Here is a 12,625-nt window from a genome sequence, read left to right as displayed (position 1 = left end):
AATTTTGTGTATTTCCCATCTCCAATTGCACATTCCTTTTAAGTATTAATTGGATATTGTGCATTCATTTTTTTCTCGTATAAATAGGATCAGAAAACTATATCCTCATATTTTATATTCCATCTGTGTAACAATCATATTAAGAAACTCATTTTGTATGTATTACCCAGGTCAATACAAAATACAAAGATTTCTAACCAAAAAAAAATACAGAATACAAAAATGCATAGCATCTAATTCTCTGTGTCCAATTATTTCTTTAATACATAGGATTGTCCAAATGACACCTTCATTTTTCCTTATTTCATTCTCGCATATCCTCCCGTGACTGTATTAACATCAAGCAGAGAGATTTGCATAATCAAGAGGACCATAAGGTTCAAACCATTCTGCAAGAAATCCATTCTTTCTTCTGGGTTTGCATCCCATATCCCTGCATAGCTGGTCATTGTACCAAATATGCACTATGTCAATACAAGATCCTCTAAAGTACTTACCTGTGTATCTCTTCATGTAATTTTCCCATCTCTTCACATCTTTTTCCATCTCTCTTATGTTAGGTAACTTGAAATCACCATTCAGGAGATTCACAAGCCATCTGCATCTCATCTCCGAAGTATATAAATTTGATACACTTTCTGAGTATCCAATTATTGCCAATTGTGGTATTCTCGGATGAATGCATTCCCTGAATGAACAGTATATAATATAGAGTTAAAATATAAGCAACTTTTAGGAAGACAAGGGATGAGGAGATGATGCTAGAGACCTGTAGAGTGGAACTGTTGTGGTTGATGACCCGGTTACTTGTTCTCTAAAAGAAGGTGACTTGAAAATGTTTTTGATCTTGTGATCACCTCTATATCCAGTGGCAAGAATCACTATATCTGATTGTAGAGGAGGAGAGTCTTTATTAATCACTAGCCCATCTTTACAGAAGCCAATTCTTTCTGATTTCTTCAATATGATGCTCCCCCCTTCGACTTTATCAAAGAAATTATCTGGTAAAGTTGTGAGTAAGCAAGTAGCTATTTGCTGAAAGAAACTGTGTTTGGGTACCAAACCATACTTCTTCAAGGGTAGCTTCCATCTAAGGTAGCTTTCCACAAATTTGGAGAAAACCCACCTCTGCAAATTGAATAAAGGTTTCATTAATGGAGGAAACTACTAGTTTTCATTGAAGGGAAAATGAAGCATTTTAGCTAGCAAATTACCAGAGGTGAAAGAAGTGTAACCAGGAGACCAAGTAGGAGACCTTCTCCAGGTTTATGAATCAAAAGCTCAGAGAAACGATTAAGGTACAGATATGCAATATGTACCCCCCATGGAAGGTAATGAGGAACGTTCCACTGTTCAGTTCTATATACAACCGTACAAGGGTGCTCTGTTCCTGCAATATGAAGAACAGAGAAAGCCTGAATCAAGAACATAAATGGATGTAGAGAAGAATAGAAGTCATTTACAACAGCTGCTCCAACACATAAATAGATATGGTGAGCAGTTCACCGTTTGCATCTGCACACTCTGCTGCAATGTCCAGTGCAGATTTCGAGAACCCAACAATGGTAATTCGCTTTCCTTTGATCAATTCGGTAGCCTTAGCGTCCTCCATATCAGAGTAGTCCATAGCGTGTAACACCTTACCATCGAACACCTCTGGCCCTTCATTTGGTGGAAACTCTGGAATATTTGGTAGATCGCTGAATCGCCCGACACAGAGGATCACAAATTCCACTTGATAAACCTGTGTTTTTAGATATTTATCAACCATTTCTCAAGAAATGGGTAGCTGGAAATTACTAGGAGAAACTCAAAATCTGTTGAAAGCAATGCGTACCTGAGTGGCTTCATCATTGGTTTGATCAGAAGATATTCCATTAAGTACTGTAACGTTCCATTTACCCCCAGGACCAAAAGCTTGACCAATGCAACCCCATAGATCCCAAGCTTGCATTTCTTCTTCAGATGCACCTTCGTATTCAATGGAGATGACTTTGGAATTAAACTTTACATGTTGAAGTAGATCAAAATGATTCGCATAAGCTTGGATGTAGTCCAAGACCTGATTGTGATCAGGGAATGAGGTTTGCAAGGTGGAAGGCCATGGGAAATCAGAGAATTGAAAGAGCTCTTTGGGTGTCTGGAGCCTGGTGGTCTCTAATGTTCGAGTCCAAACCCCACCGATGCTGCTTCTAGCTTCAAACACTATCGGCCGGAAACCCTTTTCGAGGGCGTATTTGCATGCGATAAGGCCACTTATTCCGGCACCGACGATCGCCACTTGCTTCGCCATCTCTTGAAATGAAAGGCCCAACTTCAGATAAGAGAGCTGCGAATTAAATCGATCATAATCGGTATGGACAGAAGATGACAAAATGCAATAATGTAAAGTGGATGAGGTGGAGCACCAGGAAGTTCTGTCGTTGGGGACTCTAAAAACATTCCTACGCGTGGCTTTGGGTTACAGGTATTTTGTTGTGTTACGTTTGCTACCCGTTTGTTCTGAAAGCTATAGTTTAATCTTTCACACTGCCGCCATGAATCAGAAGGATTCCCGTCAAATCAAAGTTCAAATATATACTATTTGATTTGAAATCAAAGCAAACAAATTTAGAAATGAAATGAGACTCATAAATTGAAATTGCAAGCATACCCAATTCAGGTTTAGTACCAGGACTGGAAAGCAAATGGCACAATCCGATGGAAGTTCACAATCAAATACCCTCTCCACCATTAAAGAAGAAGAAGAAGAAGAAGAAGAAACACTAAGCAAGCACAGTGATTGTCGTGTGGTGGAAACAGGGCAGACATTAATTTATGGAATGTAGCTAGTAGGAAAGGTAAACGCTGAACTGGTGAAGCGTCTCCGCCCCATCCGTGGTGTGATCGTTGGTGGGTTGCAGGGTTTGTATATTTGCATATCCTTTGGCGTTCTCGTATTTCCCAGTTCCTCCAACGACGGCTATCTGAGATTCCGAAGCCACCGTTCTGTGAACCCCAAAGAAACTAATGGTGTCATCTGGGGCTTGATGAGCATCGCCGGAAGGAAACAGAGCCGTAATAAGCATGGTGTGGCTAGTTCCTTCGACGGAGCTAGCCAAGTAAAACCCTTGTGCCTTCCCAATCACCGACGAACCCAAATCCTCCGCCTCCGTCAATTCGTCGTCGACGACCGTGATGGTACCGAACATGAGCTGCTGAAGTGTGGCTCCTGTGGGTAGCTGCCCTGCGTCGACGAAGGGAAGGTTGTTTCCGCCGTTGACGGCGTTGTTGTTGCCGCTGTTGGTTATGACGGTGGAGGTGCTCGAGGCGCCGCCGAGACCGGCCAGGTATGGAATGTTGTTGTCGTTGAGGCCGTTGATGTTGTTACCGTTGTTCAGGAGAGGGATCCCGCCGTTCATTGGGAATATGGCGGTGTTGGGTCTTGAGAATGGTAGTTGACTGTTGACTCCCATGCTCGCGGCGATTCCAGCCACCACCCGACCCGATGGGTGTGATCCGCCGAGGATATCGTGCATGAAGAAGGACAATGACGGATCCGCCGGTGGTGTGGTGGTTGTTGTGGGACCCACTACAGGTGACACGTCAGCAACAGGTATCGTTGCCACGTCGGAAGGTGCAGCAGGTGAGGATGCTGCTACTGGAAGAGGAGTGGGTGGCAGCAGCGGCGTCGCTATTGGCGCGGAAGCAGCTGGTGCTGTTGCTGTTGCGGGGGTGGTAACGGATGAAACCGGAGCAACGGTGGGCAGCGCCGCCGCTAGTGGTGGTGCTGTAGTGGCGACAGGATCAGAGAGGAGTGGTGGTGGTGGTGATGTGGGGTCCACAATGAGGCTCCGAGCTGAGTGGACACAGCCGATGCTGAGGGCTATGACGAGGAGGAGGAGGCAGAGTGTGGCTTCGAGCTTTGAAGGCATTGTCGAGGGAAGCAAGTGAAGAAATCGAATCAAATCTGTAGAATGTGGAATGAATTAAGGAAGAAACCTCAGCTGGTATATTTATAGTTTCTACTAATTAAGCTGGGTTTTGATAGTACAGTTTGTTGTTTATTGTTTATATCACAGAACCCAGAAGTGGAGAGGATAGCATGAGTGGAGCTAATGGAGTTGTTTAATTAATCGGAATTTTTTCTAGATAATTGATGAAGTTAGACAGTTTGTTTTGGTGGTGAAACCAAAACCATTTGCACAAATAGATAGAGGGGTGGTTGGTTTGTCCATTGACAAAAATATCCAACCCAATTTACCTGTGAAATTAGTTAGCAAGTCATATAACTATCCCACCAATAGGGTCCAAATCACAAGAAAGATATATGTAACATGAAATGGTTGATATGGAATACATCTATTCTAACTGTGGAGTAAAGGGTGACCAGCTTAGCTAGCATTATTAGCAGAGTTGGATCTTTAAATAAAAACTTCATTAATTGTGGGTTTTCCTCCAGATTTGTATACATGATTATCGTTTAGTTGTTAACACTAGATTGAATATACTTGTATGAGGATGGTCATAGAACTTCGGTTAAAGTCATTTTTGAAATCATCTCAAACTTAGAAATGTGTAATGTTTGAACTCTCATATGTGATTGTTAGTCTGAAAAGGAATGAAAAACCCCAAATATATAGCTAAAGACAAATTCAACCTCAACTCTCATATTGTTGAGGTTTAATTAAAAGACAAATGAAAACCATTTCTTTTTCTTCTTTTTTATTATTTATTATTTTTTATTAATAAAATAAGTTCTATAGGTGAACAATTTTATGCCCGTGTTATATATCTTTGAGATTTAGCTAACCCTAACAAGGATGTTGGCCTTCATAGTTGGTACATATGTCCTATGATTCATCTTAGTATTTTCTTTGTTTGCAGTGGAGCAGTGGGACCTTACTTCAGTTTTGTGCATTTAATGCACAGGATTGTCAAACAAAACAATTTCGACTGCCGGATTGAAATCTTAGTTGAGACTTCGATCTCGGCGTGTGATATTAAACGGTCGAGATCGAAATCTCGATTGAAATTTCGGATCCGACGATCCAAGACAATCCTGCGTAGAATTGAAGCAATTTCTGGAATAGTGAAAATGCACGTATGTGGTGCATATAATTAAGTGGAGACAATGGAGATTAAAACCAGTAGTGTTGGTTCTCGTTATCTGAGTTCAAACTTGTCATACACTTTCACCCCAAAAAAAAATCATAATAGATGGAGTATCTTTCTTTATACTTCTCACCCAATGAATAGTGAGAGAACATGTACACGTAGACACGTAGTTAAATGTCATTAAAGAAGATCTAGATTTGTTATTTGTGATTACCAATAAACAAGAAATTGAGACAATTAGAGATCAATGTATTTAAAAATCAAACAGTATGATTTATATATTTTGTTAAGTGAATATTCAAGGCGACTAGGTGGTTATCTGATCTTGCCTTCGCAAGCCCAGATTTTTCCATTAAGTATTTTTAATCACCAGCTTTCTCAGCACTGAATCGCTGATCGATCAAAGATTCTAACCACTGATGATGTTTGCTTTGGTTGTAAATTGTAATGAGGATTTTGAGAAAAGTCGAAAAGAATAAAAATATGAAGGAAAAATCCATGATGGAGTTTAATATAAATTCAGCCAAATCAATAATCTAACTCTCAAGGTTCCTTTTAATGACAATAAGAAAGCCCTAAACGCCAACTAATAAGTGATGTAAACGGTGAATTGAAGCAGGGGGGCAGTTGTGGTGGTGGCGGCGGCGACGGCGGCGGCAGTGGCAGAGCCGGCAGTGGTGCTATTGTCCCTGGAGCCTAACCTCACAGCCTTCACAGTCGCATAACCATTTGCACCCTCGTACTTTCCCGAACCACCAATTACAGAGATATGTGACTCATGGGCATCAGTTCTATGAATACCATAGAAACTCAAGCTGTCCTTTGATTCACCACCACCACCAACACCACGAGCGCCACCTCTTCCGTCGGCAAACTTTGCAGTCATTGCCATCATGTGACTACTTCCATCATCCGAGCTAGCAACGTAAGCTCCTTTGGCTCTACCCAGATATATATATGGCAACCCATTATCCAAACCTTCCAGCAACTCCTCCTCAATAGGTGTTACAGCTCCCAAATCCAGCCCTTCAAGTGTCGCAGTTGGAAACGATAAGGAGCTTTGCATGCCAGAAGAGGTGCCGGTGGTTGGGTTTGGGTCGAGTTCTGGAACTGGGTATTCCGATCCGATTCCTCCAGGATTAGTAGTAGTAGTAGTAGTAGGAGTAGCAGTAGTGGAATTGAACCTTGGGGGAGGAGAAGGTGGGTGGGGGTTGCAGAGCACGCTTCGGATGAAGAAGGTGATCGAGCTTTGCTGATTATATGGAGGCTGCCGGTGCAACGATGAATCGCCGAGGAGACGAGCTGAGGTTGATTGGTTGAAGATGGTTATGGCCATGAAAAAGTGAAGCATTAAGTTGGCCTTCGGTTCTAATGAAGAGTACCTGCTCGTGCTCCTGGTCATTTCTGTTCTATTACGTAATTCTATGACGATCAAGGAAGTGAACTGCATTAATTTCTCATATCTTGAAGGACGTGGGAAGTGGTTTAGGTTGCATTGCGTGGTTGGTAACCAAATCCATCGAAGTCCAAAATTGTAATCCTTTGAAAAATGGCAAAAAAAAAAAAAAAAAAAAAAAGAAGAAGGAATTTTAGGCCCATTTCGTTAGTAATCTAAGCCCACCCAATTAATATGTGGGCCGAGTTTATTGAGCTTGGGTCCGACGCCTAAGGCTGCAATCAATACCTATTTCCAACTCTAAACCCCACACCAAGTGGGCCTAATTTCAAATAACTTTGGTTCCTCTATCCGTCAGGCAAAGTGAATCAAATGTGGGACTCAGTTGACGTCCCTCTTAATATGTGGTGAAAAGATATAAGGGAAGCAAAGACCTCAACCCTATTAAAAACGGGAGGGAACCCCCGAGCCAGGGGCCACCAAAAATTTCTTAAAACTTTCCTGCCCTCTTTCAGTGTGAAGTTCAGGACTTACCCCCCCTCGCCCCTAATTTTCAGTTCTCCCTTCCCTCCTATTTTAAAATTTTCCTTGACCCTTTCTCCTAGTGAAGATCGACGGCCTCCCCCCAATATGTGATGGAGAGGTGTAAGAGAAGCACAAACCTCTAACCTAAAGGATAAACAAAGGTGGAGCTTCCCTAGGGCTAGGGGGCATATTTTTTGAAAATTCCCTCCTCTTCTCAACTTTTTGAAATCTTCCCTTTAACCCTCTTTCCACATGTGAAATATCGGCACTTGGCCTCTGTCAATGCTAAATCCTGATTATGCCCCTGCATATAGCAGATCCAAACTCATTTCAAATTACTTTAGCTCACCCGTCTAATATGCTACTTGATTGGGAGCTTTCTCCACGCAATCTAACTTCCAAAGTTGCCCACTTTTCATGTGTGAAGTATCAACATTTGGCCTCTCTCGACGTTAAATCATATGGTTATGCCCCTGTATATAGTGGATTTGGATTCATTTCAAACTGCTTTGGCACACCCATCTAATATGCTACTTGATTGGGAGCTTTCTCTACGTAATCCAACTTCCAGAGTTGCCCTCTTTTTACATGTGAAGTATCAGCACTTGGAGTCTCTCGATGCTAAATCCTGGTTATGCCCCTGCATATAGTGAATCTGAACTCATTTCAAGCTGCTTTTGGCACACCCGTCTAACACGTTACTTGATTGGGAGTTTTCTCTATGCAATCCAATCTATTTCGGTTGAGAGCAACTTCATAGGACTCTCCACCTTTAATTGTAACTGTAAAGACTATTTTAATTGAATGCATTTTCTCCTTTTATCATTAAAAAGAAAATTCCAGAGTTTCTTGATATTCATGTTAGCCATTCCATGTTTCAGCCAAAGAGATTAAAGTTACCAGCAAAAGCATCGACAAGAAGAGATTGGAATTGGGAATTCTACTTTCTTCTAGATCTAAAAGCTAATATATATGACCGACACATTGATTACCTGGTTTTGATTGTCTTCACTCGCTCAAGCAAAGTTCCACTTTCTAAAGCAAGCTTCCAAAATCTCAAAAAAGGAAGGAAGAAGAAACCCCACCAAGAAATGGACAACTGCTTGTAAAAGCTTTAACCTGTAGTCATTATTCATGAATGGTGGGCACGCAACACCCCAGAGCCAAGAGGGCCGGAGAAAAGTTTAAACCTGCAAAGCTAGCACTGGTGCTTCTGTATCAGCAAAGGATATGATGTTGAAGACTTGCATGCCATCTGCTACCAATATACACAGCCACTGAAATCATCTTTTAGTATATACCTTTTTTTAGTTAAGTTTTCTTTTTCTTTTCTCACCTTCATAGATTGAAACAGATATAATGTAAAGATAATATCCAATCCTTCATGGGCGGAGCCAAGATTTAACATTGTGATGTCGAGTAACTATATTTCACATAACACCTAGATGAAGAAAATATCAGGTTTTGATGGGTGGTGAGTTACATATACATGACTATCGTAAAAATAGCCCAAGGTATTTGGACGATGAAAGACATGTTTGAGTCTTGTTCTTTTGTATTTTTAACAAGGTCCCTCAAGTAAGTATGCGTTTGGTAACATTTCTGTTTTAAGAGACCAATTCTTATGCAAAACCATTTTTTAGTGTTTCTGTGCTAAAAGACCGTTCTTTGATTGGCAATGAGCGATTGGTAAATCCGTCTTGAAAATATTTTTAAAGCACTATTAGAATAAGTTAGTGTTTGATAAACTCGTTGTACGGTTTCAATGGGAACCAATTTTATCGCTTATGTTTCTGTTCTTTGGTAAAAACATCTTTTTGATGTTCTGCAAAAGACATTCTTTAGACCACTTTGGTAAATTTAATTATTGCATAACTCATCTGATTTGAATTTGGATTACAATTATAGTCTCTTATACTTATATATGTACATTAATATTGTGGCTCAATTGTTCATTGTGATTTTCAAACCCTCTTTCGAATAATACTTATCACAAATTTTTTAATTTTTCACTTGATTAATATTTGGACCACCTTCATAAAGGGAAAGTTAATACCTTTGAAAAAGCTAAAGTATATGATTTTTAAACCATATATAATAACTAAGAATATTATTCCAAAAAATTATTAAAACAGAGTTCAAGTGAATCAAAAAGCTGCTTTGATTTGCCTCCTTCTTGTAGATATTAAACTAAAGAGATACGGAATCAGAATCTGATTCGGATAATTATGAAATCTAAGATAGCATGTCAGACTACTAAAATTATATTATTATAACCAAATTTGGTCTTTAGCATAATACAATTATACCAAACTACACACATAAACTCTATTACTTCATAGATTTCATTATTTCTTTTCTTGTTTCTATTAGTAACTAGAGATAACCTGTGGTGATGGAGAAGGCCAGAACTGTGCATTCTTCACCCTTGAAATGCTTGCAAGCACATCTAATGGTGTTACATTCCCAATCACTGTTACCTTCTTCGTTGCAAAGTCTATGTTAAAAGATGTCACACCTGCTTATATCAATCAAGATATGAAAATAAGAGTGTTAACATCATCATCATATAACAAAATAATAAGTTACTATCCAATTCAAAAGGAACCTCTTCTTCAAACATATGCATAGAAACCCTAAAACATATATAAATGACTCCAAATGACAAGAGCATCATTTCAAGTTGGTCTATTCTATTGAGGGCATCATGAATATGATGACAACCAAATACTTTCTCCAAAGGAATGAATTGAACATCTCCACAACTTAATAAAAGCTCACATGAACTAGCTCGGTCCCCATATTGATGTCCATTCGTTGGTTCTTTTATTATTTTAGTGATAGAGACTGCATGATTAATTGGAATTTGCTTATATGGTAAGAATTTCACTAGTGTTTGTGTTGGCTTCGAACTTGAATAAAGGAGAAGAGTTGGTGCATCAGATCGGTAGTTGGCACTATAGAAAAACAACCAAACTCTTTCTACATGGATTCAATAACCTTAGATGATAAGCTTATTCAAAACAAAACTGATTTGAAAACACAAATCTATGTTTCCAGCACCATTTAGTTAGCTCAATGTTTGTTCTTATTGTTGTTGTTATGTGGTAAGTGAAAAACGTTTTAGAATTTATATGAGAAATAACATTTTAAGTATAAAAATAAGGAACATTAGACTTTGTTTGGTTGGAAGGGAATTACAAATATTTTTCTAGAAAGAAGGTTTACCTTCCATTCTGGAGATATGTTTCTTTACTTTCCCTTCACAGCCCTTGCAGTGCAAAGAGACCTTCAATTCTACAACCTGCAACAAATGAGAAGTCATTTTGATTTGAGCAAGAGGGGTAGGCTAAGACATGATCAGTCTCTATGTATGTATCCATCCCTCCAACAGCATGGAGAACCTCTCCCAATAAATAATAAGGAAAAAGACAACAAATACATTCAGAAGAGACTAACCTGTTCATGTGAGCGAGCTGAAGAAGTTGGACTAATTTGATCACTAGAACGAGTTGAAGAAGGTGGTTTCAGAGCAGGAGATGGTGGTGATGAAAGAGATGATCTAGAGGAAGAGGAGGGCTTAAAGGTGGGAGTTGAAGAAGAAGAGGAAGAAGAAGGAGAAGGTTTCAGAGCGGGGGAATCATGAGGGTTGAGAGAAAGGGGTCTTGAGGGTACAACAGGAACCAATGCAGAGATTGGATCAAAATCCGAATAGGCATCAAGGAAAGAGGTGTCGCTCAAGAGATACCTGGAAGACCCAGGTGGGCTAATGAGATCAGTCGCTTTAGCAGAGCTCTTCCTTGCAGTCTTGTTCTGGGTTTGGTTTTGATTGTGAGATTTGGGTTTTGTGGGTGGCTTGGATTGAGAGCGAGAGTGAGAATTAGAATGAGAATATGGTGGTTTGAGATGGTTTCTGCTGCTGCTTCTCCTTGAATCCCTGACATGGGGATTGTGGCGATCTATTGCCCGACCACTTTGTAGAGCTACAGAGCTTTTGTCCAAGCTTACACAGATGGCTGTGGAGGCTGGAGATGCACAGAAGAGATCGATTCCTTTCATCTCTGATTCAACTACTTACTAGAGATGCAATTGCTACTAGCTACAACAACTGATGTTCAAGAGAGAGTCCATATAGGAGAAGATGGAAGATCTTCCAGGTGAGCTAGCATGAGCTTCTTTTTTAAGGTTGAGACAGTGGAGAGAGAAAAAAGCAATTCTGGTCCCCAAAATTTGAATTATTGAGACAACATTAGGGATAAGACATTGAATAATCTATTTCAAGCTTTAACCTCTGATGATGAAGATGATAATGTGGCTATTATTGTTATTACTTGAGTACTTAATTAGCAAATTGGGACCCACTTTCATCTCCTTTGATGGGGGGAAGAGAGAATCTCCTCACCTTAATGATCTAACTAATTGATAGTATTAAAAGGGTATTCTTTTATATTATAGAGTAAGGGCATCAGTTAATGATGATAAAGTATAGTTCCTAGGGATGCAATGCAGTTATTCATTTTCTAACTGGGAATGTAGTTACCTTGACAGAGAGAACTTCTGGCCAAATTCCACTAGTTGGTTGTTGGATCTATGTAATTTTGACACTTTGTCTTGCTCTTGTTCTATGAAATGAATATTGGTACATCAAAAAAAAAACCACTAGTAGTGAAGAAAAATATTCTCATACCATGAGGGTAAGAGTTCAAATCTTTTTGGAGTCGGGGGAAAACCCCCATTGTATATTTAAATTATATATAAAACCATCTTCTTGAAGATATAATTGTGGTGTGCGTAAGCTGGCTCAAATGAATCTCAGTTCCAAAACAAAATTTTTTTGAAAGAAATTGCTAGAAGGTCGGTCTTATCTAATAAGTGAAAAACGAAACACAACAACAAGTCTTTATATCATCTGATAACCAAAATCTCAATGACTAAAATTAGAGAAACATAAGTCTACAACACTCCAAAGCATCCCTTTCCAACTTCTTGACCCGTTTACTATTAACATGTAATTGAGTCTTTGTTGTAGACATAGTTAGCTGGAAAATTCACAATCGTACATGGATCGGCTATTACATTTGATTGCATCGTACATTTTCATGTGTCTGATGTTTCTTTTTCTTTTTCCTCTTAAAATGACCTCGTTATCTTTCTTGTAAGGTACCATATATGCTACCATATCCAACACCAGCATTGATAATGAAGAGAAAAAAAAAATTATTTACCACAGAAATCTTTAACCATTTGAAAAAAAAAAGCTACTCTTATAGATTTACAGTCGGTTGGCTGTCCCCCATAGGTTCCTTGCCCTAATTTAGGGAAAAGAATTCTACATCCTTATAGAATAAGGGTGTTTTTGTGCTTGAACTTGCCATTATATATTGATATCCAGAATTTTCATTTGTTTTTGTCAAATACACAAGCATATGATTTGTATATTTATATTCACATTTCTTTCCATTAAATTGTTGTTATTTAAGGTTCAATGAAAATTTTTAAAAAGAAAGAAGAAATTTTCATTTACTGCTAAGCTTTAAATTGATCTCAACTTAATTTATGGTATGGCACTATGGCCTACAATTACTCCTCACTGTTACATTTTTAAAG

At 39.2% G+C, this 12,625-nt stretch overlaps 3 protein-coding genes across 3 annotated transcripts; all 3 read right to left on the bottom strand.

Annotated features, from left to right (window-relative positions):
* Positions 1–6: 6 nt before the first annotated feature.
* Positions 7–2,304, bottom strand: LOC149023418 (putative flavin-containing monooxygenase 1). The gene is made up of 5 exons (XM_089143955.1): positions 1,838–2,304; positions 1,507–1,744; positions 1,215–1,390; positions 770–1,128; positions 7–688 (listed from the first exon to the last, which is right to left on the bottom strand). Exons 1-5 carry the CDS (start codon positions 2,291–2,293, stop codon positions 340–342), a joined length of 1,578 nt encoding a protein of 525 aa, XP_089000081.1. The 5' UTR covers positions 2,294–2,304; the 3' UTR covers positions 7–339.
* Positions 2,305–2,440: 136 nt separating this feature from the next.
* On the bottom strand, positions 2,441–3,991 carry LOC149023417 (dirigent protein 9-like). The gene has a single exon (XM_089142792.1). It carries the CDS (start codon positions 3,912–3,914, stop codon positions 2,829–2,831), a length of 1,086 nt encoding a protein of 361 aa, XP_088998918.1. The 5' UTR covers positions 3,915–3,991; the 3' UTR covers positions 2,441–2,828.
* A 4,487-nt stretch (positions 3,992–8,478) lies between these two features.
* On the bottom strand, positions 8,479–11,249 carry LOC149023416 (protein SODIUM POTASSIUM ROOT DEFECTIVE 1-like). The gene is made up of 3 exons (XM_089142791.1): positions 10,478–11,249; positions 10,247–10,322; positions 8,479–9,536 (listed from the first exon to the last, which is right to left on the bottom strand). The coding sequence occupies exons 1-3, from the start codon at positions 11,075–11,077 to the stop codon at positions 9,388–9,390; spliced, it is 825 nt and encodes a 274-aa protein (XP_088998917.1). The 5' UTR covers positions 11,078–11,249; the 3' UTR covers positions 8,479–9,387.
* Between the last annotated feature and the right edge of the window lie 1,376 nt (positions 11,250–12,625).

This window comes from Hakea prostrata, chromosome 2, assembly GCF_041222555.1.
Source record: "Hakea prostrata isolate BN-2017 chromosome 2, UWA_Hpros_2, whole genome shotgun sequence".
Lineage (NCBI taxonomy): Eukaryota > Viridiplantae > Streptophyta > Magnoliopsida > Proteales > Proteaceae > Hakea > Hakea prostrata.
The sequence above is the reverse complement of the archived record's forward strand: the minus strand, read 5'-3'. Positions and strand labels throughout refer to the sequence as shown.